The sequence below is a fragment of the Vigna radiata genome, chromosome 5, assembly GCF_000741045.1.
Source record: "Vigna radiata var. radiata cultivar VC1973A chromosome 5, Vradiata_ver6, whole genome shotgun sequence".
Taxonomy (NCBI): Eukaryota; Viridiplantae; Streptophyta; class Magnoliopsida; order Fabales; family Fabaceae; genus Vigna; species Vigna radiata.
Window position 1 is genome coordinate 20,614,561 of NC_028355.1, and position 27,899 is coordinate 20,642,459.

At 29.8% G+C, this 27,899-nt stretch overlaps 4 protein-coding genes across 6 annotated transcripts; 2 read left to right on the forward strand and 2 right to left on the reverse strand.

Annotated features, from left to right (window-relative positions):
- LOC106759700 (protein IQ-DOMAIN 1) lies at positions 1-2,429 on the forward strand. Its single transcript, XM_014643009.2, has 5 exons — positions 1-213; positions 301-552; positions 808-1,035; positions 1,109-1,222; positions 1,550-2,429. The coding sequence occupies exons 1-5, from the start codon at positions 148-150 to the stop codon at positions 2,216-2,218; spliced, it is 1,329 nt and encodes a 442-aa protein (XP_014498495.1). The 5' UTR covers positions 1-147; the 3' UTR covers positions 2,219-2,429.
- Positions 2,430-2,487: 58 nt separating this feature from the next.
- On the reverse strand, positions 2,488-7,986 carry LOC106759699 (cytochrome P450 711A1). The gene is made up of 5 exons (XM_014643008.2): positions 7,782-7,986; positions 5,813-5,965; positions 3,484-4,258; positions 3,247-3,342; positions 2,488-3,057 (listed from the first exon to the last, which is right to left on the reverse strand). The coding sequence occupies exons 1-5, from the start codon at positions 7,961-7,963 to the stop codon at positions 2,728-2,730; spliced, it is 1,536 nt and encodes a 511-aa protein (XP_014498494.1). The 5' UTR covers positions 7,964-7,986; the 3' UTR covers positions 2,488-2,727.
- A 5,244-nt stretch (positions 7,987-13,230) lies between these two features.
- Positions 13,231-15,287, reverse strand: LOC106761053 (heat shock factor protein HSF30). Of its 3 annotated transcripts, none has more exons than XR_002667908.1 (3): positions 14,766-15,287; positions 13,782-14,667; positions 13,231-13,700 (listed from the first exon to the last, which is right to left on the reverse strand). XR_002667908.1 is itself a non-coding variant. In XM_022780929.1 (2 exons), exons 1-2 carry the CDS (start codon positions 15,072-15,074, stop codon positions 13,846-13,848), a joined length of 1,131 nt encoding a protein of 376 aa, XP_022636650.1. In that variant the 5' UTR covers positions 15,075-15,287; the 3' UTR covers positions 13,231-13,845. The 3 variants fall into 3 exon arrangements, 1 of the variants encoding a protein (XP_022636650.1); XR_002667907.1 differs by having other exon boundaries at positions 13,231-13,703; positions 14,766-15,286; XM_022780929.1 differs by having other exon boundaries at positions 13,231-14,667.
- A 10,059-nt stretch (positions 15,288-25,346) lies between these two features.
- Positions 25,347-26,455, forward strand: LOC106761432 (glutaredoxin-C6). Its single transcript, XM_014644985.2, has one exon. The coding sequence runs from the start codon at positions 25,549-25,551 to the stop codon at positions 25,936-25,938; it is 390 nt and encodes a 129-aa protein (XP_014500471.1). The 5' UTR covers positions 25,347-25,548; the 3' UTR covers positions 25,939-26,455.
- Positions 26,456-27,899: the final 1,444 nt, after the last annotated feature.

Here is a 27,899-nt window from a genome sequence, read left to right on the forward strand (position 1 = left end):
TCTCTCTCTCTCTCTCTCTCTCTCCGACATTCTACGCTGTAACTCAGTTACGTTTAACAAAACAAAACTTTGGCTTTTGTTTGAGCTCATTTGACAGACACTAGCTTCCTTCAAAGAAGCAAAGGTAAACTCAACACCTGCTTCATCATGGGTGCATCAGGAAAATGGGTGAAGGCTTTAATCGGACTCAAGAAACCAGACAAGGACGAACATGTTAGTCAGTTACTTCCATTCACTTCAAAGTGCATGAGTCCATCTAAACTCTACTCTTTTTTCATCACTTGTTTGGCTTGTGTGTAGGTGAAAGAGGGTGGTAAGAGCAAGAAGTGGAGGCTATGGAGGAGTTCTTCTGGGGATGTGGGTTCTTGGAAGGCTTTCAAAGGAAACCACCACAAAGCAGCTTCTGAAGGCTCTCATTCTCCACCTGTTGTAGCAGCAGATGCTTACACAGCTGCAGTAGCCACTGTGGTTCGAGCACCTCCTAAGGATTTCAGACTCATCAAGCAAGAATGGGCCGCCATAAGAATCCAAACTGCCTTCCGTGCCTTCTTGGTATGGATCTTCATTCTAATCATCGTTACCACTTCTCAATAAGATTCCGCATTGACTAATTAGTAGATTTCAGTCTAACTCAACTTCAAAACCTGCTATGTTTATATAAACTGTTTTTGACCATGACATGACATTGGAATATGTGGATCTTTGAGGCAAGAAGGAGCTTTCAAAAAACGATTTGAATGGTTGTGCGTAAATCTTTAATGGAATGGGAGAGATTTGTTGTTGATAGTTGCGTGGTTATGATTGTAGGCAAGAAGGGCTTTGAGGGCATTGAAAGGAGTGGTGAGGATTCAAGCTCTTGTTCGGGGGAGACAGGTGAGGAAACAAGCTGCGGTGACACTGAGGTGTATGCAGGCCTTGGTTCGGGTTCAGGCTCGTGTAAGAGCTCGTCGTGTGAGAATGTCCATAGAGGGGCAAGCTGTGCAGAACATGCTTAATGAAAGGCGCAGTAAGCTTGAACTTTTGAAGCAAGCCGAGGTATCATAACTCACTCATGCAAGCTCGTGTTTTTGTTTCGTTGATGTGGTGTAGTGTCTAACGGAATGTGCAGGAAGGATGGTGTGACAGCAGAGGAACCGTGGAAGATGTTAAAGCAAAGATTCAGATGAGGCAAGAAGGAGCTTTCAAAAGGGAAAGAGCAATTGCTTACTCTCTTGCTCAAAAGGTAAGTGCAACTGAGTTTCATCAAGTGTGTTTGAAAAAAAAAAACGAACATTTTTGTTCCGGTTATAATTGATTTTGAAATAATTATGATGTATTTTTGGATGTTTCTATTGTAGCAGTGAGCTTGTGGTAAAATTTACATAATCTATTTATTTAAATTAAAAGTTACCGAGTTGTTTTGCGCCATATGTGTAAATATTTTCTTAAAATCATGATAACAAGTATTTAAACTGGATTCCCCTTAACAAGCAATAACAAAGTTGAAACTATCCTGCTTTTTAATGCCCTTTCTTAAAAAGATGTTTAAAATTGTGTATATGTATTCCAGCAATCCAGATCAACCTCAAGTTATAATTTACGAACTAGTGGCTCTGTTTCCTCTCTGAAGAACCATGAGATTAACAAAGCTAACTGGGGGTGGACTTGGTTGGAGCGTTGGATGGCAGCCAAGCCTTGGGAGAGTAGATTGATGGAGCAATCTCAGGCTGAAGGCCTGTTAGATAAAACCCCACATCCAAAGAAGTTTGAGGAATCCTTTGTGAACTCTAATTCCAAATCATGTTTGGTCAAAGTCAAGAAGAACAACATGACAACAAGGGTTTCTGCTAGGCCTCCCCTTTTTGGCCAAGCTACTCGTTCATCCTCAAGTCCAAGTTCTGAGTTTCGATATGATGAGAGTTCTGCATCATCGTCCATTTGTACATCTACAACACCAATGTCTGGGAACACTTGTGACAGGACAGATGACAGTAATGGTAATGCTGTAGCTAGGCCTAATTACATGAACCTGACTCAGTCCACAAAGGCAAAGCTAAAGACTAGTAGTAATCATGTGTATAATAGAGCTCAAAGGCAACAGTCCATGGATGATTTTCAATTTCTCAAGAGGGCAGCGGTTCTCTCCAATGGAGATTCCAAAAGCACTGCAGGTTCTGACCCTTCAATCAACCTTTCTAGGCCACTTCACTTGGACAAGGGCTCGATGAGGCCACGGTGAAAGGGAAATGGCCAGTTCACATGGTATGAGAATGTGGTGGAAGCTCAACATCTTTGTGTATTTTATTATTATTTTTCCCAAGAAGTTCAACATCTTGTTGTTCCATGCAATTTAAATTGAGCTAGCTAGGTAGATGTAGCTTATGTTTGATAATACTTATGAGGGGTCTCCATCTGTACAATTGTTCATTTATGGGTATTGATATTACTCACTGTCCTCTGATTTTTGTTAAAGAATATTTCCCACAAAAGATAATGCCATCCAGAATCTTGTAGGAAGTGTGCCCAGGTGATATTTATTAAAACATGGAATTTTGATAAACTTCATAACATGATCCTAGTAGAACCTTTCAGGTATTCTATTACACAAGCTATAGGCTGAAATTCTACGTAAGGTAACATTTGCCAATATTTGGATTTTAGCAGACTTTAACATTTATACGATAATAAAATCATCTGAACTCTGCGGTGTAGAGTATTTGAATGATCTTCTCGGTTTGCTCAGCAACTTTAGGTTCTTTTTATGGCTCTGAGCTTGACCCCATGCTTGAAGTTGAGGACTATTCCATACTGGAGTTCCAAGGGGTTTTCCATATTGGGTGAATGCCGAAACAAGTATTTCCGATATAAATGAATGAGAGAAAGCTTGATCTCTTGTAGGGAAAATTGTTTACCAATGCATGCCCGAGGACCAATTCCAAATGGTATAAAAGCATAAGGATGCCTTCGTTTCATTTCTTCACAGTTGGGGTCAAACCTCTCTGGTTTGAACTTTTCTGGCTCTGGAAAGTCCTTGGGATCTTTTGCCACAACTCCAAGTGCTAACCACACCCAAGTACCCTGCTTATACCAAATCAGATTCAGCAGCGAAACAGATAAAACGCTTAATTTTATTACTGAGATTTGTGAAGAGAATGGATACCAAAACAAACAGTTTATTTGTGTGCATAACAAGACTAACTTTTCATCAAACACTTTTCGAAAAGAAAAAGAAATGAATTTGAAAAATAAAATGAATATTTTATAAACCTTTGGGAGAAGATAGCCTCCAATCTCCACTTCATTTGATGTTTCTCTTGCAACTAATGGAGATACAGTGTAAAATCTCATTGCCTCTTTGATCACCTGCATTTGAGGTTAAGCGCACAAAGGTATAATACATTAAATATTTGTGGAATTTGAATTAGCAGAAGAGTGCATTAAAAAATGGTAACAAAAGTTAGCAAATTCAAAGTTGTATGAGATTTTGTGTCTGGTTTAACAAACCTGATCAAGATAAGGGAAGTTGTCACGAAGATCTTGAGAAGTAGGAATCTTATCGACAGGACCAAAGGCATCTATCTCATGAAGCAATTTATTCTCAACTTGAGGATGTCCAGCAACCAAATAGATAACAGAAGACAAGGTAAAGGAGGTGGTAGCTGAACCAGCAAGCAGATGCTCGTAAGTAACTGCGTTGATGTAGTCTGGTGTGAATACATTCTCTGAAACAGCTTTTGTTTCTCTGGCATTAAGTATGAGTGACAAGAAATCCTTTGAACTGGGGGTCTTATCTTTCATTCTTTTTTCTACAATCTCATCAAGACGGCCACTTAGTTTTTGGTTTGTACGCTCAATCTTCCAGTCCATGGTTCCTGGAATTCTCTTGAGAATTTGCCTAAACGGCTCTTGAAGTATTGGCAAAAGCAGACCCAATATAATGGAAAAGGAACCAGACAGGTCCATCTTGAGTTGTGTAGTGGAGTATATGTGCTGGTTGATGAAATCCGATACTTCATTGTCATTAGTGTCAAGACTCTTGATAGAATCAGAAACTGAATTGGGTCTAGAAAGACCAAAGTTTACACCAAATGCTGCCTGCCCAATCACATCAGTTGCAAGTCTGAGGGACAAGTTGGAAAAAACAATGTCTTCTTTTTGAGAGTCAAGGTTTTCAGTGGCAGATTCTATGAAAGACTGCATCAGTGGCACTAATCCGGATAAGTGTGATGGTTGGTAGATCGATAGTATAGTGTTTCGCATGGTAGACCATTGTGAGTCCCTGCCCACCAAGTTCCAACACAATTTAGATTTTAGATGCTTCACTATCATTACAACAGTTTCTCAGAAGCACTAAGCTTTTAACCTATGATCATTTCACCTTAATCATTATTACACAAGAGAAAGAAAATTATATTCAACTCAGTGCACTACTACAGAACCATACTCTAAAACAATGACTTCTACAGTTTTACGCACAACCATTCAAATTTCACGTCACTCACTTGTGTATAATATGCTCACTTCACAACATCACCATATAAATTTCTGATTAAAATAAATAATTAACCATGACAACCTTAATCTAGCTATTATTATCGTATAACAAAAGTAAAGTCAGATAAATAAAATTATTTATATGGAATCAAACACTCCTGTCCTTAATTATTTCTCTTGGTAAGCAATCTCCAAAAATATTAACAGCCGTTGTTAATGCATGTTACAGTCATTTGTTTTGTACGACGATTTGGTATTCAGTCAAAAAATCTTATGCAGGGTTCAACTATTGATTTAAGGGATCAGGTGAGTTATTATTTGTTCATTGTGTCATTTTATCAATTTATTCAGTTCCGCAATTCTTACAACATTGCTATAATTTTACTTTGTGTAACAAATTATATTTGTTTTTAACCGATAAAATAGAAAAGGCAAATTAATATAAGATAAAATAAGCACCATAATACAAAAAAAGAAAAGTTAAATAATCTACACTTCTATATTTATATATAGAGATGATTTATTTTTTCGTGTGTGTCTATATATATATATATATATATATATATATATATATATATAATTTTACTCCTTAAATAACCGTTATTTTAAATTAAAATAATGACATTTCTATTTTTATTCATTTTATTCTTTTAATAACTAATTTTTGAAATTTAAATCGATATTTATGAAAGAACTATTCAATAATAAAAATTATTTGTTATAATTATTTTTAATACAAATTCTTTTATAGTTGAATAATTTTTCACTTAAAAGAAATAGACACACATATCCTCCCCATGTGTTTCCACTAATAATATTAGAAAAAGGTTATAAAAATATTTTGACTTCTTTATATCACATGCCCACATAGGATTTGACATAATTGTTGGAGTTTGTGTAGATCCACAAAAGTGCATTTTTTAATGGTTTTTTAATAAATAAACTTTTCTAACGTTATATATGGTATTTTTACAGAAATTCTAACGGTTCATTATACAGAAAAAAGAAATAGAACAATGATATTTTTATCTTACACCTATTTGATATTATTTTTCATTATATTTACTCTCTTTTTTTAAAATAATATATAAACCATTTTACTTCTGTAAAACTTGTAAAATATAATCAAATGATGTAAAATTAATTTGCATTTCTTCATCGAAGTAAGAGAAAATAAGTGAAAAAAAGAAAGAGTAATATGTATAAAGAGAAAGTTATTGTTCTTTAAAAATATCGATTCAATGTAAATTTAATTTTATAAGTGGATTTTGTGAGATTAAATTAAATTTAAAATTTAATTCTATGAGTTGAAAATGTGAGTGGAAGATAATTTGCATACCTGCTGAAGAAGAGACCCTTTTGGTGAAGAGGAGAAGCAGATATTGGTGATGGAATACTTCTGTTAGAAATATCTTTGAATTTCTTAATTCCAGCTTCTTTGCACAGCTCTGCATTTGCTATAATTATTAGTGGTTGTCTCCCCATATGGAATCTGCACCAATTAATAACAGAAACACCATTTACAACAGTAACCCACACACCAATCATACAATTCACAATTTCAAATATAACTATCAAACTTAATAAGAATTAAGTCATATTTAATATCAATGAAAAAATAAATAAAAGTTGCAAAATATGACTCACAATAATATACCATATTACACAATAGTAATTGTTTCTCATTTTTTTTTCTTATTGAATCTTTAATCTAAATAAGTCTAAAGACGATAAAATTATCAATATATAAATTAAAAAACTCGTAAATTTATTATCTTAAAAAGTAGATACAAAATTAGATCACATGTAATTTATTTCCTAATAGATAATCTCTTTAAAAAAAATTGTCATTTTCATTCCTATTATCCAGACTATAGTTTAGCTGTTTTGAGTGTCTTAAGAAAATGGTGAATGTTATACGAGAATAATCACTACATAACTGATGGTTACACCTCATGATATTCACTACTATTATAATTTAATTATTATAATTTTTTTTAATTATTTTACATTTCTAAACCATCTTTCTTCGTTAAGCGTACACAAAACCCATCTCATCTTATAACTATAACTAGTAAAAATGTATCCAGCTATGCTCTAACATTTTCCTTTTGATTATATCTTTATTTTCTATTTTATTTTATACTTCTTTTTTCTCTCATATTTCTGCCTCGTTACCTAAAAATAAGTAAATTATAACATAACTAGATACTCGATCTTGAACAATTGAACATTAATAGTTTCAGTTAATTTTTATATCGCACGTTTGATTATTTTTTTTTTTTAACTTTTAAAAAGCCAAGTTAATAAAAAAAAAAATACATTACTGGATAAATTTTTTCATAAACTGAAAATATAAGGAAAACGTAAAAAGCGCTTCTTAAAGCACTAAGAATAGTTTGTATATAAAAGTTAAAATCTAAACAAATCTTTGAATTTCTATAGATATTGTTCATTATCACAAAAGCGTCAACAAATTTTCTTACATCATAAAAGTTTTCCATTAAAAATAATAGTAAAAACCCAATGATATCACACAAAAATTGTGGAAGAGCATCTTTCAAACGAATAATAATTCATTCATTTCATTTTCTGATGAATTGGAGTAAGAAAAGGAGACACTAATGAAAAAAAAGTGACAAAGTTATAATACGAAACGAGAAATAAAAAATAAACATTTGATGAGTATAATGAATACCAGATTTAATTCCCCATTGGACACTGTTTATATTATTTAATCCAAAACACTGACGACATAAAAAATATCATCTAGAAAGAGAGAAAAAATAGGGTTTTATGCGTCAGAATAGGATTAAAAAAATGAGTATTAGTTAAATGATAATACTAATAATAATAAAAAAGTATATTAAAGAATTAATATTTAGTATTATTGGTGGCTGGAGTTGAGAAAGACAGCAAAGCATACCACGCTTGCACTGAATAAACCAGACCACGTAGGACAATTGGATCATAGAATAATGACTTTTCTTAAGATTTATATCTACATCTATCTGCCATTACCGTCTTCCTCCCAAAGGAGTTTCGGTTTCAGACATTACAGAGCAGAGAAAAACATAAAACAAAAATGATATTTTAACACCAATTTTTGATACCGTTTTAACACTGTACAATGTCAAAATGTGTTTGGATGATTTCAAATTAAAAAAACTGAGACAAGGACATGTTTGGAAGAGAAAAACCAAAGTGTTTTTTTTAATTTAAAATCGTACAACCACATTTTAATACGTATGGAGTGTCAAAATGGTGTCGTGTTAAAATATCATTTTCTAAGGTAAAAATAAACTAACCTGTAAATGGGACCATATTGTTTGGCAAGGACTGAGAAGACATCAGGGCCATATTTAGCGAGCAAGGGAAGGTGTCCTATAAGAGGGAAAGAAGGTGGAGCTGGAACCTTCCTTACACCCCAATAAGGTGCATAGAGATATAGGAAGAAGCCTCCTGTTATTAAAGCCAGCAAGGTAAACATTGCTGAAGAAGAAAACCACCATTCAAAATCCATCTTTGTGTTTAATTTGGCTGAAAGATTGAGGGTTTATATATTAAGGAAATGGAGGGTTTTGTCCTAATGTGAATGATGAGATGTGGGAATTAGATACCCTTGTAACCAATCAGTTTCCTTGTTGATTGTTTTAGTCATAGAATGAAAGGCAAAAACAATAGTTTTTGGAAAAAGATAGGTACTTAGAAGGGTGGTGCATGCATCATATTCTTGTACGTACCCGCCATGAAAATGTGAGACCTTGTGTTCAATTAGTCACCAATAAGATAATCATAACGTTATTCTTTCTTTTATCCTTCGATCATTATCATCTATATCTTTATAATACTTTATCTGTAATTACTTACCATTATCTCTCATCATCATCATAATAATAACAAATTCAAAAATTATATTTTCTCTAAGCCACTGTATAAACACCATCTTCAAACCTGTTTTTTTTAATACTTTCACACTCAACAATTTTATACATTCATTTAATATTATTATTCTTCACTATACTTAACTCTCCTTTTTTTCTTTCTTTACCAATATAAAAATTCATCTTTTATGCCTATCATTAATGTCAAATGATTTTTTTTTTTCAAATAATCTTTTTCCAATTTATAAAAAAAAAATAGGGTTAAATATGTTTTTAATCCCTATTCTTTGGGGCGATTTTGGTTTTAGTCCATTTTCAAACTAAGGTACAATTTAGTCCTTTAAACTTTAGAAAACTCTAATTTTAGTCCTTTTTCTGGTTTTAGTCATTTTTACCAATTTTTTTTAACTTTATTTGTTGTTTCAAGCACGTTTCATTATAGCATTTAGATTGTTTACACTGTTTAACACATTTTTGCTCAAATGTTAACTGAGAAACGCATTTGAAACAACAAATAAAGTTAAAAAAAAAATTGGTAAAAAAGACTAAAATCAGAGTTTTCTAAAGTTGAAGGACTAAATTGTACCTTTTAGTTTCAAAATGGACTAAAACCAAAATCGCCCCAAAGTATAGGGACTAAAAACATATTTAACCCAAAAAAATATATTTTCAATCTCTCAAAAAAAAATACACTCATCTTACAATCTAAATTTAATAATATAATAATACAATAATATAAATTATAATTTTAAATTAAAAAATGAAATAAATTTAATTAAAATGTTTTTGTTTTAAGTTGTTAAGGGGTCTTTTTCGTTTTATGGATGTCAATATATTATTACTCTATAAAAATAATTGCTTGTTTTATTAAATGTTTTGTTATAATAAAAAAATCACGATTTTTTTTTGGATAGTCTGCATACAAACTAATTATAGAATATTTTTAAATAATTCAAATAATTTTGAATTTTGGAAATTGGAAAATATTACCTAGAATTATAATTTACATATTTTTGAAACAAAACGAATGTTGTTGTATATTGCATATATAGGCTGATGCGAAACACACTTCACAGTTAAGTTTGGAACTTTCATAAAAAAAAAAAAGTAAGCAGAATTAATCTCTTTACTTTGTAAAAGTGAATTATTATTTCGTTCTATGGGTGATGATTTGTTGAGACTACTATTTTTTTAACATTTGCTCTTTCTACAACCGTATAAACTAATATTTTATTAAAATATAACATTTTATTAAGAAAGATGGTTGTATAATAAATATATTTAATAAATAGTTGAGTCTAATACTGCTTTTCTAAGAGAGTGTAAGTACGATGTAATATTTTATTGCAAGGACAATGAACATAATTTTATGATATTAAGTGTAAGTACTACAAATTTATACCTTTAATAATTTTATTAAATGATATTTTCATCAGTTGAATATTTAAATCATAATCTAATGAAAAAACTTAGTTATATTTTAAATACCAATGTACATTATTAAATAAAGTAAAAAAGTTAGCAAAATCTGTGAATATTATGTACCTATAATATGACTGTAAAAAAATACAATAACAATAATTAGTTTCTAAATTATATATACAATTGTCAATATGAAAATTTATACTGACATTTAATTACGAATTCTCATACAGGTTAAAATTATTAACTTCCTCGTTAGTTAAATTATCGTGACACTTAATTTGTTGTACTTAAAGAGCTTTTTAATTTAATTCATATAAAAAAAACAATTAAGGGTATACTATATTTTATTAAATCTTTTGTAATTTTATAGCTGAATTGATATAGTTAATCAGTTATATAAAGTTTTACAAGACAATTGTAGTGTGAATAGATTGCACGTGTACGTGTGTATAATGCTGTCATTTGCTAAGGAACATAACTAAGTACTTTTATATGCGATTTATCTTATTTTATTCGACATCGATTTGAGTAGTTTTCTTACAATAATTCTTGTTCATATATAATGTTTTAAGTAATATTTATTTAAGTTTATATTTTAGAACGTAATTTTATTTTTTACATTATAAAGATAATTTATTTGAGCTTATACTTTAAAAATAATTTCGTCTAATTTTATTTATTATAAAATAATATTCTCAAAAGAATATTCCTCATGCACACGCTATAAAAGTATAAACAAATATTTTTCTAACAAAATGATTTATCTTTCTAGTAGAAGGATAAGAAATAGTTACTACAGTGATCTCTATTCCAATCTATTATTCTTCCTAATTTATCCAATAATTTCATGAGATTTTGCAAAATATTTTGTTGGTATCGAGCGTGAAAGGTAGAAACAGAAAATCAAAAAAACCTAGAAAAAAAAGAACAAGAGAGAAAAACAGAGAGAAATAATCTGAAATACTTCATAATTGAATTAATTCTAGAAAACAAAAGTTGGTTACAATATATAACCAATTCAAACAACAACAATAAACAATACAGAAAATGACCAAACCATCATTAAGAGTAGGGGCTGAATATAGGTCAAAAACAAGCTAAAGATCGAATAATCACAACAAGTCCAAACAAATAAGACCGAACAATCATCAACATGACACCGAACGTTCAGAGGTAATAGTATTGAACAAAAAGGATCTATCATTGAGAGAATATGTTGTTTCACGGGGCTTCTATTCCTTGGAGTCTGAAATTGAAGTTTTGAGGTGGGTATTGGATTCAAGATTCTTGGTAAAATGCCAATGAAAATTTAAGATATATATTCTGTTAACAATGGCTACTAACTCGTGAATTTGCACCATTTATACATATAGTATGTTATTTTCTTTGCATTTCTAACTCAACAGTTCTTTACATTATCTATTCGGTCGATAAAAGGAGAATATAAGATAAAGTTCTCTTCTTTAGTTGTTCAAGAGGAAAGAGGAAGGAGAGGTGAAGAAATCAATACCATAAAAGGAAGGTTCATTTAACTTAAAAGAGGAAAACATAAATATAGGATAATGTTTTCTATAATGCAATTTAACTTTATATTTTTTTGGTAGGAAACATGATAGAGACGGTATTTGAAATGTGCATGAATAGAGTTAATACTATTTAACTTTATTTATTGTGCTTATAACATGAACATTGGAATTTGGATTACGATATACATCAGAAATGTGTTTAAATTTGTATTATATTTTCACACAATTGTAACTTAAAATTTATTTTACAAAAATAAGCTAAATATGTGAAATCTTCTACTAATTAATAAGTTTACATTTAACTTTTTTTTTTGTAGTTTATTATTATTTTTTAAATTTCAAATATAGCCTATATCCTTAACATAAACTGCTCACAAAGGATAAGTTCGAAATATTCATACTTGTGTAAGATCGCATAATTAATTTAAATTGGGTATCGTTGTCAGATTTATAGTACTAGTCAATGCCATGTTGATATAGCTGCAAATCTTCAAAAATATGATGAATGCAAAAACAGTAAATATTATATTCATGAATACTGATACCAAATAATAACGTATGCAGATTAAATGATATCTTGAAATTATATAGATAACATATAACTATTAATTCTTATGAAAATTTATATGATACTCTAATTTAAAATATATATAATTATAAAAAAATTTCTAAATATTTGATTTAGAAGAAAAAAAATATCTTTTTTGTTATATTAAATATTAGATAATATTATATTTCTTTTGTAATTTTTTATAATTTTATAAAATTTAATTAATTGATGTGGGAATAATAAGAAAGTATATACAGGTATAAATACAAATATATTGTTATTTGATGGTAAAAGTAGGACAAAAATTTAATATCCGTAGATTTAGATATTAAAATAGGAATAAATTTTTTTCTTTGAGATGAATATGAAACAATTCCAATTATATCATGATGTCATGTGTATTGAAAACTATAAATTTATTATTTTAAAGCTTTGAAATACAAATTATATTCAATGAATTTATTTATATCTTATAGTTATTTCTGAACAATAGATTTATCACTAAAACATATATCCAACTTTTTAAAAATATATACAATTTTCTCCTTTATTTATCTTCTTTTATTTTGGCACTTTAGTTTCTTAGCTAAAAGCATTGTGTTTTAAATGTACTATGCATTGAGAAAAGTTTGGCTATAAAACTTAATCTCAGATCAAGTTTGGCAGCTTAAACAGCTTAAAAAATAAGCAATGAATCTTATATTTAAGAGTGATTTATGTTATATGGTGAATTTTTTTGAAGTGGAATAATGAATAATCTTGTTTTCAGCTTTGTAGGAAGGGAGCCAAATTTGCTTCTCTTTTCTTTCACCACATCTTTATACACTCAACACCAGTTTTTGGTACTAACCCACCACTGCCATGATGTGATTGCAATTTCGTGGGAAAACACCAAATTAAAGAATAAAAAGTCTAACATGCTCCACCTGAGTTAATAGATAAGTATTGTTTTTTTAAATATATTATTTTTAAAAGTCGGAGAGTCAAATACTAATAAATCTTGAAATTAAACCCAAGCGTGTTTTTTTTTTTTTCTATATATCACTTTCAGGTCCAATCTTCCTCCACATTGGGGAGGAAGGTTTTCAATTTTTGAAGCTATATATAATTAATTCTGCTATCTTCTTAATCATGTGGAATTAATTCAATTTCATTTTAAGTTTATAATTTAGTTGAGGAGAAGCCCACAAACTCGATTTGGGCCTCAAAGTTACTTATAAGTGATTCCCCTTATCAAACAAATTTTATAGATTTGAATTATACTTAAATTTCATTTTCTCAAAATAATATTATATCTTGGCTAAATTTGTTAGATATATTATTAAATATCTCACACTATATACATATAACTAAATTATAACACAAATAAATATAAACAGTATCTAATTAAACTAGTTTTATTAAATTTATCTAGCCTTAAACCTCACTTTCTAACGTTGCTAGTTTGCTTTGAACATGACTCCATAACCAATGCACACGGACAAATCTTTTATTGAGCGTGTACTGATGGAGAAGGTGAGATATAGCTGATGAGTAAAGGAATTGTTAATCATATTCTTCTTTGGAATCCGTCAATGATCTTACTTCACCGTCTCTCCACACTGAAAATTTGAGAATTCAACAAATTACCGTTAGATTATGACTACTTCTTTCCCCTTCGACATCCCTGCAAAAGAAAACGTACAATGTAGTTATCCAAAGGGGGCACCAACATAGTAAAAACAGTATCATCAATACTGGTACAAGGAATACTCAGCTATTCACAAAACACATGTCTGTTTACAAAGGATACAGCAGATACAGAGCAATATCTGAGGACCTCCTCTGCAGCAACCACCTTCCCTGCTGCAATCATTCATATGCTACATCAATTACAATCACATAAATATATTAACAAATCAATGAAGCCTCATGAAATTATACCACAATGGTTCTGGGGGGGGATAGTTTATCTGAACTCCTAGATGATAAAAATAGTCAGAGTCAACTAGGGTTTGGACGCAAGATAACCCATATGATCCACAAGATTCTGCAAATCCTCACTCCACTCATCAGGATCAGCAACCAAATCCTCCACAGGAACATCAACTTGTGAAAAATCACCAATCACAACTTCCTCCTCATGGTTCGCAGCAACCAAGTCTTGGTTCAGTAAGTCCTCCCAGATTGCATCACTTACCACCCCCAAATCACTACCACCACCAGTTGTAGGAACTGAACCTAAAATCGGGTCTTCTAATTCAGAGCTCGATTCTAATGGATCATCGTCACAAACAGCTGAGAGAAGAGACTCCATATGCGACTCAATATTAGTGGATTCCTCTTCAACTGGTAATGCCGCATCAATCACCGGATCTTGCTGCAAATTCTCCACGCTTGGGGAAGCAGTCAGTCTCCTCTTTCTTCTAGCACCTTGCAACTCTATCTTCTGAGCGTTCCTGTGAAGGAAATGCTGAATAAAAGTCTGATTGTTGAGTGCCTTAGCAAGAAAAGTCATCATCTGCTGATGTTTCTTCTCGCTGACTTGCAATCTGCTCTCCATGGACAACAATTGCTCCCTTGAATTGTGCTGTTGTTGCCTCAACTTCACAATTTCAGCCATCAAAACTGTCCTGTCTCTCCTCAACCTCTCAATCTCACCTTCCAATCCAAACTCCCCCAATTCAACGCAAGCTCCACTTCCTCCATCATGTGACTGCGTCTGTGTTACGTGCCTCCTTCTCTTGATCGTCTTCAACAAGTGCCTCTGTCCCGCCAGAAACCCTTCGTTCGCAAATTCCCATTTGTCAGGATCAACTTTTCTAAAACCCTGCACCCACCAGCCGTCCCGTCCATTTCCCAAGTTAGGATTCACATTCAATTATTAGAACCGCCAGAAAAAAAAAAGAAAAAGAAAAAAATGCTTACATAGGTGTTGAGTTGTCGGACGAAGCTGGAGAAATTGTTGTGCTTGAAGTAACGAGGCAAGATGGTAGTGGAGAACTTGTGAGAGTCCCAAACGACGAAACTGTTGCGTGCTCTGCTCCAGGAAACGATGTCGTTAGTAGAAGGGTCTTCGACCACGTCGAAGGTTTTGGTGAGAAACGGAGGTGGACCCACATCGTGCAACCCTTCCCTTGGTTGCGGGAAGAGGTTGGATGTTGAGGATGAAGGTGAAGAAGCAGCAGCAGCTGCAAATGCGATTGTTTCTTCCTCTTTCACTATACCTCCCTTCATTTTCCTTAATTGGAAACTGAATCTATCTGCTATGCGACAGAGTTTGGTAGATTACTATGTGTGAATTAAGCAAGGGTTTACTTGGGGCTTAGGGAATAAGGAATTTAATGGATGAGAGAAGGAAGGTTCTAGAGAGAGAGTGACACTGGAAGAGATTTTTGAATACTGTGAGAAGCTTCTGCCATCTGTCAATTTCCTGTGCCAAAGATATTTTGTAAAACTTCTGGAAACTTCTCGACTTATCGGCTGCTTCCACCCTAAATATATTTTCAACATGGAACCGACGCGTGTTAATCTCATCTGCGGAGAGATATGATTTTCTCACAGTCACAAACCACTGTTTTCCTTTGCTTGATTTGGAAAAAATGATTTATTTATTTATTATTAGTATAATTTAGATAGACGTACAGATTTATTTTTTAAAATAATATTTTTTAGAAAAATAGTATTAACTAAAACAAGAGTAATCTCCTAAACTTACAAGTAATACATCATTCAATCAAACAAATAATTAATTTGTACGGGAGGAAGTTATCAATTTACACAGGAAAAAACCAACACATTGAAAACCTTGGCATAGCTATTTTCACAGGAAAAGGTTGATGAAAAAGGGTAAGTACAGTGATTATTTCATCTCATTTAGTCAAATTTAGAGGGAAATTTCATGACCCCACCCATATTTCAATATTCCTATTCAACTTCTCGCCTTTAAAATGAATTGATAATAATATTAAGCTTTTCATATTAAAAAAAAAAAAAACTCTCTTTAGAGAAATAGACTGATTTAACATTGGTCACTACATCAAAAAGAATTTGCTGTATAATTAAAATAAAACAATTTTTTTATAGTTATAATAATAACAATTGTAATAATAATAATAATAATAATAATAATAATAATAATATTTTAGTATTTCTATCATCTTAAAAAAAATATTTTATCTTTCAAATATATGGGAGTTGAAAGCAGGGGGTGTGGGTGAAGGAAACAGTTGCATTGAAGAGCTACTATTAGGCCCATATCAAACTCAACCAGCACAGCAGTAGCCTTACTTGAACGAGCTAGAGATTTCAATATCATCACTGGGCTTGACCCGTTATCGCATTTCTACGTTGATATTTGTTCTTCAACTATTTTCCTTTCACTTTGAAACAAAATGAGAGTGTCAAAACTTCCACCCTGAAGATTTACAAAATATGTAACATCCCATTTTAACTGTAAAAATTATCAAAATGAAATGTTATACAGATGTTAAAAGAACGATTATACAAAACAAACCTCTTTCAAAAAAAAAATCTACTTTTATAGAGATATCTAACAACTGTTTTTCCTTCATCTCTAGCTGGAACAATTAAAAAAGTGAATCCCTAAACTCACACTATTAGGTGATCATCACAAAAGAGAAACAACATACAAAGACAGACAACAGAAAAACAAGGATAAGCTAGATACCAAAGAAATCATATTGCATATAGCATACATAAATCATTTAAATCACATACATCGACCCAAACATCTTAACATGCAAAGACCTAAACTGATTAATCCAGATATTGTGTGGAATGTTAGTTCTAGGATTCCTCCATCAGTGTGGTGGAATAGCTGGACTACCCCAAGCTACCACACCAGGTTAGTCCTACAAACGCCTTTTTACCAACTAGAGAAAGGCACCTCGAGCTCGGACCTCCTGCTATTCTGACCACATGACTCATCACTCTCTATTTGAGCATGGATGATCATTAGAATGTCAGAATAAACCCCAGCAAAACTTCGGTCATTCATCCTATCAATACTTGAAACCATACCGAAGGAGTTCCCCATGGAACCCATGTTACCAACCGTGAAACCATTGATATCAGTTCACCTTTACCTTGAATCCATTTGAAACCATACTCATATTCATATACTTTCACATTGAATCACAATACATAACATTGATAATCTTATAATCTCATAATTACTTATACATCATTCACAAAGTCAAAACATAGCTTAAAGTTATCATAAAACAAAGAAACATTCAAAGCAAGTTCTAGACTAGTCGCTCAGCGCACCAAACTCGTTGTGTGAAAATAGAAACAGTGAGTTCTGCCCACTCACCTCTTGCTTAGTGCGCTAAGTCTATTCGCTCAGCTAAAGCTCACTCACTTAGCGCACCAAGTCTGTTCGCTCAGCAAGACTGTATTACAACACCAAAACTGCGGAATTTGCACATCTCAACCACTCCTGACCAATTTTATGCACATTTCCCAACTTCTAACACTCCTATATTGTATTATACCATCAATTAGACTTAGACAACTTCATACAAACCTTTCTCAACTCATTTTTAAGTGATCACTAACAGGTTCTACTCCATAACTTACCAAAATCTCACTTTATAAACCCAATTTTAATTCTACTAGTTTTAACTTGTTTTTAAACAAGTTGGGGGACTCTAACAAGTTCCAACAGACTCAAGAACATCAACCAAAATGACCAATTACTCACAAAACCCCCAATTCAAGTTTTCACTAGTCCAACCCCAAGAATTTAGTTCTAAACCAACATAGGCTCTATCTAATTACCACCACATACTCATCACTCAGATTCTTTCCATTTTAAATGTTTGAGAAAATCATAAAACAACTCCTAAACACTCCCAACTGCATCAAACCAGTTCACCACTCCTTCGTCATAATTTCACTACCTAAGATCTCATCTTTTATTCAAAAACACCATTAAAACTTTTACGGTTTGAACTCTTTAATTTCTAAACTTCATAATACATATTCTAAACAAACAATTTAACATATCAACATTCAATTTCACTTCTAATCAGTATACAATTAATTCATAGTAGCATTTCATCATCACATACCTAAAAATACTCAATTAACTTGGTTACAACTAACATATCACAAACTTTTCACTCCAAACAATTAAATATTCATATAGAACATGAATTAAAGAAAAATCTAGCTTCATTTACCTCTCAAAGAAACTGCCCAACTCTAAAAATGTTTTGTTGATTACTTAAACTGAAAGGAATACATAGACAAACCTACGAAACACCAAATTAAAAACGAACAGAGTCCTTATAACTTTAGATGAATCAAGAACGTGTAGGAGATACATGATTACACATGCGATAGTACAATATTCTCCTAAAACAAATTTAGGAATGGAAGAAGAAAAAATAATTGAAACTTACTTGCTCTATTGAAGAAACTGATCGGGTAAAAACATAAACCTCATTGTCTTAGTTGATTAGGTACCTCTTGATAGTCAAATAGATGACTCAGGACTTAGAACTCTTAGATAAAATGTAGATAACTCTAGAAAAATGGTTTCTAGAAAGATGATATATACATTTTAAAATAATAAAACTCATTTATAACAAAACTATTTATAATAAAACTGTTTAATATCAAAATAATCGTATTTCACTATTTTTATACTACCATCACTTATAAAAATACTATTTTATCAAATTTTACAAAATCAACTTACTTTTATTAAATAAAAGGTGTTCACTAATTTTCTTCAATAACTCTAATAAAAACATGAAATTTAACAATACTTCATCCAACCGTATTCAGTGATATTATTTTAACTTTTAACTTAACTCTTAATGATTAATGACAGCAGGACACAAATTTTATTTTTAAAATTTTTTTATCATCATTTATTAATTTCTTATTTTATTTAAATTTGAATTTAAAATAAATATACAGAGAAATAGGTTTGGTTTGTTAGGTTCTTGGATATCAGCAATATTCAGAGACTCCAAAAAGAATTGGAGTCAATCAGCATTGGATCTTCTAAACTTATGTTAACACACCTAGATTTTGTAGGAACGAAGGAAAACAACCAGTCCAGAGAAAAGGTCAAACAAACATGGCCAACTCAGTCAAAACTAAGGTTGTATGGAGGAAGAAATCAAATAACCAGACATACGCATAGGTAGTGAAAGCAACGAGCTCTCGTTGGGAGGCTGGAAAACTATTAGAAATTAGAGATCTTTGAAGAGGACAACATGATTCTGATCTACGGTAAAGGAGGGGTTGATGTTGGCAATCTGATTGATGAAAATAAAGGTTGGTGTTTGAATCAATCAGTCCGTGGTCTATAATACACATACTGCACAGAAGAAGATTATATATATTAATTTAATTGTATAAAATATTAAAATTTTAAAAACAACAAAAACTTTTCTTTTACATTTTTAATATTTATTTTTTATATTTTTGTTTCTTTAAATTATTTGATTCCGATTTTAAAACCATATTTTTAGTTTAAAATTACTGCAAATTTAAAATGTTTTAAAATATAAACAATATTATTTACTGGCACTAAATTTCATTTAACATAACATGTAACATGATAAGATAAAAAAAATTTACTTTTATATATTTTTTAGCAAACCAAAAGTAAATTATAATTTTGCTAATACTTTTAATGAAAATCCTTTAATTTACACTTTTTATTAAAATAAAAAACAAAAATATTTGAAATAAAACTTTCCTTTTTATAATACTTATATTATTATGTTTGTCAGATAAAATATTAAAAGTTAATATTTAAATTTAAAAATTAACGTGACATTAGCAGCATTCTGGAGGAAAGCAGTTGATGTTTTATAAGAAATAATTCATCGTATAACAATAGTAGACAAATAGACAAAGTGAGATAATGAAGTCATCATAGTTAAACCAATCAAACGACACCGTACACTCTCATCATATTGCGTCACCCATGTGCCAAGCTAAGCATTTGATTACCTCACCCACATGCACCCTAAATTCTTTATGACATTTAAAAAAAATTATGTGAAAAAATACGTCAACGAAATTTCGTATTTTAGTATTTTATGAAAATAAATTAATAACTCAAACACGTCTCACAAATATCTATTGAACGGCGCCGACAGGCTTTAATGACAAAGCATTGGATCAATGCAAATGCATATAATAATGTTTTAAAAAGGTCTCAAACAATACCATTTATTAATAAGATGTTTATTTTACATTTTCCATTTTATACATAATATATACCCAGATATCAAATAATTAAATATTAAGTAAAATGCACAAAAGTAATTAACATTAATTCAAATCTTTAAAATGACAGTTAAATAAAAAATCTTCATACGCTCTAAAATAAATGAAACCATATATCTTTTATTAGACATTGGACAATAATCCTAAAAACCAATGATTTTTGAAAGAAGAAGCAACAATTATAACTATGATAAATATTATTCATTCAGTTATACTAAATTACCAGATATAAGCAAACCGAATTTAGAAATTATAATAATTGTTAATTTTAACAATTAACATTTTAATTTGAGTAAATTATCTAGAGGTTCATTCTATTATTCAGTCGTAAATTGATTAAGATGAAAAGTTAGTTCATTTTCACAAAATAATAAATAATGATTGAATCAAGTTTGACTACAAACAAAGTGAGTTATATGGTTATTAATAATTAATACATCCATGCACGAGTTTTCTGGTCAAACTAATTTATTAAATTTTAACTTATAGATAGATTAAGTTGATTTTAATTTGTTAGAAACTAATTTTATTCTAAAAATTCTTGCAACTATAACATTTACATATTACAAAAAAAATATTTGTTTGAAGATCTGTGATTTCTCGTGTTTGTGACTCTTTGCTTGCGGAAGGAGACAACAAAATTCACACTTGTATCTTTTTTTTTTTGTTCCACTTTTGAATTTTGTTTAAAAAATTTCCACTAAAGTCACTTCCTGTCTGTGTTGCTTCCATCTTTGATTTTGTTTAGTTTTGATTTGTTGGCAAAGTAACATTTGAAAAACAAAATCAATGAGAAACTGAACCTAATACGATTGTCTTTAGGGTTTATATATATGTTATTAGGAGCATACGTAGGTGAAGTTTAAGTGGTGATGTATCAATAATGCGTATTATATAGTTAAGGGTGATTGGATGCAATAATAGAAAGGAATCAAACTTTGGTTAATGCTCACAACTATGACACGTGACTTTCACTCTTTATGGAACATATGCTAAATAATGAAGTTAGATCCATAAGATTTCTTTATTCCATAAATTTAGAGATATAGGAAGTCACAACATAATTAAAATGGAAGAGTATTCAACATTATGTGTCTTGATATTTAGAACTTATAAAATCAACCACTAATCAAAATCACTACCATTCAACCCATCAATTGTCAAATCTATTAAAGTTCATAGCAATGCATTCATTCCATGGTACTCATATAATTTCCAAATTATTCCTATTATCATTTTTTTTAAAAACTTTATCTTTTAAAACATGATTTTTTATTACACATTCGATTTGTTTGTTTTCGTTTTAAGTCTGAAAAAAAATAAAAAGAAGGTTGTGTTGTTCTCACACTTAGAAAAGAAAATAGTATTGGTTAGGAAGAAAGTTTTTCATATATGCAGAATATGATAGTTAATGATAATGATGAAATTTACTTTTAAATACGAGCAAGAAGTCATCTAGTTTCAACCCCAAGTATATCATTAACCATGTATGTATTTTCATTGGAAAATAAGTTTACTTTGAATATGAAGAAGAAGTCTTCTTGTACTCATTCTAAGTAAAATAATTAGAATTAACTACTAACATGAGGTAATGCTTGTTTTGGAGTTTGGAATTCTTTCATAATTTTGTTCTCATTTCTTAGATTATGTGAGACAATTAGATTTATTAAAACATTTTTTATTTAAATTAAAAAAATAATATATTATATAGGAACATTAATATTGCATAAAAATTAACCATTTTTTTTAATTTTTTTAAATCAACTAGTTAAAATTGTAATTTTTTTTTGTACATTTTTTATCTCATACTTTTTGTACGCAATCATAATAAATTCATTTTTCATTTTATCATTCTTTGTTTATTTTTCGGTTTTTTACTTTCTATCCGTTCATCTTAAGATATTCAAAAATTTGTTTGGACAAGATAAGAAAAGAAAAAATAAAAAAAATATTCAAAATTAGAAATGAGATTATTTGAGTTAATAAAAAAAAAACAGTTAATAGATATACAATTTGTAAGTATATGAGATCGATTTTGAAAAAAAAAATATAAATGAAAGATAATTAATTTTTTGAGATGACTTTAGTTGATTTTATTCATATTTTAACTTTAAACTCCAATATATATTAAAGAAGATGATTTTTGTTTTTTTTTTAGTCATCAAAATGATATTTTATAACTACAATGGAATATTTGTGGTAATCCAACCACTCTGCATGGTATGTTTAATGAAATAGGTACAAAATTGACATAAAAATCCCTTTTTCTACATATATTATTTTATATAGAAAGTATTGTTGTAAGTGTACGTATATATTCGGCCATATATTAGCTAAGAAGATGATTTTGGTGTATTTCTCACATTAAAAGATTATTATATTTCAATATATATCACCATTTTAGGGTATGGAAGCAAAAAATTTATCATAATTAGTTATGTGACTGGCATAATTAGTTATATGGAATAGATTACTTAATTGATAATTGATTATACAAGTCACATAATTTATTATAAAAAAAAAATAGCATAAACAATGTGTAGAGAGCATATCCAATAATGAGTTTCAAACTTGTTAACATCAAAGAAGCTTCAAACTAAGTAAATTTGATTAAAAAAATTCAACCATACATCAACCAACAATTAATTAAAGTGTTGTTTACTGAATGAATGGGTTTGAAAGTGAAAATTCATTACTTGATTACTAATTAATAGAATAATTAAAGATATGAAATAAAAATATATATAAAAACAATTGTTCACTTAACAAAAGATGAAAAAAAAGCAAAAGGAAAGAAACTCCTCTGTATTAGGAAAAGAAAAAGCACTCTAAAGCATTAACCCATTTTATGTAAGAATTTGTCTATTTAAAACATAATATATATATGTTACTCCTTTTACACTACAAATATGTTAAAAATCATAAAAATATTTTCAAATCAAATAGATTTAAGGAATAAAATTAATTACCAATTAGATTTTTTTTTTCATTTAAAAGAAGAAAAAACAACAAATCCCATTTTAAAGTCATTTTAAATGTTTTCTCTATCTCTTTCTTTCTATCTATAAAGTAGTATCTTAAAAATGACGGAAAAAAATGTAATAATTGACTGAACCAAAATTGAAAAATATAAAAATGTATTGGTTCTAATTAAAAGGAAAGGAATAACATTTCAAATTATTTTCAAATTGATTTGAATCGAATCACAATATACTTTTACGGGGAAATCTATTTAAAAAATAAATAAATAAAAAATAAAATCACGAACAGGTTGGTACATAGAGAGCATTTGACGAATCCACGATGATGAGCTTTAGAATGTGGTTTGATTTTGCATCTCCAGTCTCTGTCATTATATTTTTTGGAATTAAAATAATCATGCTTATTTACTCAATCATGTTCTTTCAATATTATTGCTCTCAGTAACTTACAAAATATACTATTATACAGTACATTTGTAACATATTAATTTTTGTACTGTATGATTATAGGATTTTTTTTTATAATAATCGTTATTTCATTGTTAGAAAACAAATCGAACAATATTTTTAGAAATATTAATATTAATTCTGCATAATTTAAAATAAAGTATAATTATCATCAATTAAACTGTAATAAAATTATTATTAATTTAATGTTAATCTCGAAATATATATATATATATATATATATATATATATATATATATATATAACATAAGGGAATATTTAATTGTATTTATTACATTAATACTTAATCAATTAAATTCTTATAAATAACCTTTGTCAAACCAGCATAATACACAAACAGCATCGGTGTATATTTTAAAGACTTGAAGTTGAACATTGCACTTAAATAATTGATCTCAACACTCACACCCCAAAACAATTTTCATTTTCGTTTTAATTTAAATCATAATCTTAGAGAGAAATATAACACTTTATTTACTAATTAGAGTCTTACCATTGGTGATGAGAATATGTATTAACTATTCTTGTTTCTTATCTTTTTATTTGTATTGTAATATTTTCTTAAATAACACGTGTGAAGAAAAGTTCGAAAGTTGTATTATCTTAAGATTGAGTTTAAGTTGATATAATTGTCTTATAATTTGACTTGCTATTATAAGTGATGAATATTTCTAGTAAATTTTCCTTAAATATAATATGTGAATGATTTATTAATAACTAGTTATAAGAGTATGAATCTAGATACTATATTAAATAATAATAAAAAGAGTTAGACAATAATATTTTTTTAGTTGCAATCGTTCATATGACTTTCATGAGCACAAGGAATATTTCTGGATGTTCACCAAGATTAACCTCTTTCATAGAATTTAAAGCCACTTAAAGGTGAAGTGTCTCCTTAGAATTGGATTTTTCTATTCACAAAAGTTTAAGTTATAAACATCACAGCTTATTCAAGGAACTCAAACCTATTGTCTTGCAGAAGAATCACTTGTTGACAAAAGGGATGGTCCCCTAGTTTCTTTTAAATGTACTTAAATTATTAAATAAATTAATTTCTGTCTCCTTTTTCTTATATCTAATTTGATATTTAACATGATAAAGCAACATTAATCCCTTAATAGAAAATAAAATAATAAAACGAGAGATGAAGTAGAAATTCAGAGAGGATGAGACTAATTTTAAAATTAAAATGATGAAAAAAATTGAAATGATTATTTACTTTTGATTCTCCCGAAAATACCCTGTGTAGCTAAACAGAAGGATAAAAGCATTACCACGCGCGCCGGTGGCTCCTCCACTTATTTTCTTCTTCGGAAACATAATCATCTAGTAACTAGTAATAATTTATTGGTGTTCTTTAATAAGAGTCCTTACTTAAATATCTCCAATGTAAAAAACACACATGTCACATGTTTAACAAGAATATGGCTATGCTGTGCATCTGGTCAAAACATTAATAGTTTTAACTAAAAAAAAAGAAAAAGGATGAGTGACTTGGTTTCGTAGAAGTATATCAGTACATTTTAATAGAAAAAAAAAGTCGAATCTCTTTATCTGAGTAATCAAATTGCGTAACACATACATATGTAAAGGAACACGACCACTTTACGAAGTAGTTGTAATACACTTTCCAACTGTATATATAATAATTGTAATGATTTTAATTTCTTATAATTTATATTTATTGCTTTATTATATTTCTCACAAAGGAATGATAATTTACAGTTTATAGGAAAAATAAAAGAGGGCGCGTGGAATAAAGTAAAGGGTTGGAGCGATTGTAGAAAATGAGAAAACAGTAGTTTGTGATGTAAGGAAGCACGATTTGGGGTGTGTGATTTTTATAAAATAAAAAGAGCCTCAAACTCGGTTCCAATTGCCTTCTCTTTTCTTTGTTATGTATTGAGTTTCTCACAGATATATTACAGCAGAAACACTGTCTTTTATCTTCTCCTGTTGTACTGCAGAAAATCTCACAGATGCAAGGAATAGGAGCAGGATTTGTGAGTTCAAACGAGGTAGAGCTGAGTCCCACTATGAGTAACTCGTCCTCACTGTCCATGGAGCTAGACGAGTCTACCGAGACCAGGATCCAACGCCTCATATCGGAGCATCCGGTCATCATCTTCACCCGATCCTCCTGCTGCATGTGTCATGTCATGAAGAATCTCTTAGCCACCATCGGTGTTCATCCCACCGTCATCGAATTAGATGATAATGAGATCGCCGCCCTTCCCCTCCCAGACACCATCGCCCCTGCAGCATTCATTGGCGGCACCTGCATCGGTGGCCTTGAATCCCTTGTCGCACTCCATGTCACCGGCCACCTCATTCCTAAACTCGTCCAAGTCGGCGCTCTCTGGGTATGACACAACCCAACCAACCACTATCACCTATCCATATTCCCAAACTACATTCCATTGTCTCATTCCTCTCTCTTTATAATTCTCTCCTTAATTAATCTTTATATATGTTATGCTATGCAATTGCTAGTTAGTACCTAGTATTATTATTATTAGTATTAGTTTTAAAACCAAGAAACATGGCTAATTGTATAATTTAGGGTTGTGAAATGAAATCTCAATTTGTGTTTGAGTGTTGTTAATGAAACTTTTCCTTTGATGGACATGGCATCCGGTGATAATAACAATAACATTAATTTGTCTTGAATGCGTTATCCAGTAGATTGATCGGGTCCGTAGATTGGTCCCATTGACAATTATGAAGCAATCGGGACCGTAGATGGAGCGGTGACTTTGTCAGTTTGCTTCGGGAATCCTAAGCTTATCTCTTCTTCCTTTTACCTTATATGTAAAATTATTAGTTTCCAGGTTAAAATCATGGCAGTTTGTTTTTATATACCTAGTATGCTTTTATCTTTGTTCATTATCCTCTTGTTTTTTGGGATCAGAAACAATAATGGCAACCTGGTTTGGTTTTTGATTGGGTAAGTGGGACCTAACACACATACTATCCTACTGAGACATGATATGATAGCCTTTTTCATCTTGGTTGTCCCATATCGAGTACCTTTGATGAGAAACACTTCTCAGAACCCAAAGCAGTGGTACTTTAGTAAACACCATGAAGGAAGGTTGCATTCATTCATCAAATTATCAAATTCATGCATCCCCTTATAATACACACAAATATACTAATACTTCATCCTTTAGTTTTTCAAAGCATCATCAAATTTAAAATATATATTGATGAATTTGAGTTTAAATTAATATATTCCATTATTTCAATACAATTTGTGTAAATTTGTGCATAAAGTGTTGAGTCGTTGCAACTAATATAAAATATTACATTGTCACGAGAAGTGAAGATCTTATAATAAAGAATATGGTATTATACTTTCACACTTTCATGTATATTATTAGTTGGAAGTCTTTTAAACCATATGCATTTGTGCTTGCTTCCCTATAAATATCCCGCATTTATGGGGTTTCTTGCCTACCTTTTCTCTAATAGTATTACTATTACTAAAACCAGGCCAAGCAGACTATACAGTGTGCCATCACAATTTTTTTAATTATATTATATTATTTTAATGAATGAAAATTTAATATTTAAATTAACTTTCATTTTAAACTTTTATTTAATAATATATTTATTTTGGTGCTTATTTTATAGTTTAAGTAAAACTCGTGCTTTTGAGAAAAAAATGAAATAAAATATTTACATTATATATTAAATATTAATGATGTATATAGTTATTTGAAGTGAATAAATAGCTTATTTTTTTGTTTTTTTCTCTTTATATATATATATATATATATATATATATATATATATATATATCATACATTATTATTGTTGGAAAGAAAAAAAAAATTATGGAAACCCAATAACTTGTAAATAAATAATCACAACTCTTAGAGATATTGGTATATTTTGAATCTTAAATGATATATGCATCAAAAAAAGTTTATCAAAACAAAAAAATATATTTAAGTTTATGTATTAAAATAAATTGAACTTTAAATACAGATTAAAAGATATTTGATACATATAAAAATGTACTTTACTTATTCTCTTATAATCTTGTTATTGAAAAATATTATCTCATTGTACTGAGTCTCTTTTTATACTGCATTGGTGCTAAATGTCTTTTCTTTTAAAAAAAATTATTATTTATGGAATCTTAGTTTTATTTATTTTTTACTTTGTCAAAAGTTTCTGAACTAATATTTATTGATAAAAAAATTATAAATTATAAAAATTATTGGTTGATTAATTGACCCATCTAGAAAAGCAGCAAAAAAACAAATATGGATTCAAATTATTGACATCATACCAAAAGACTTGTATGTGTTTTGTCACATCC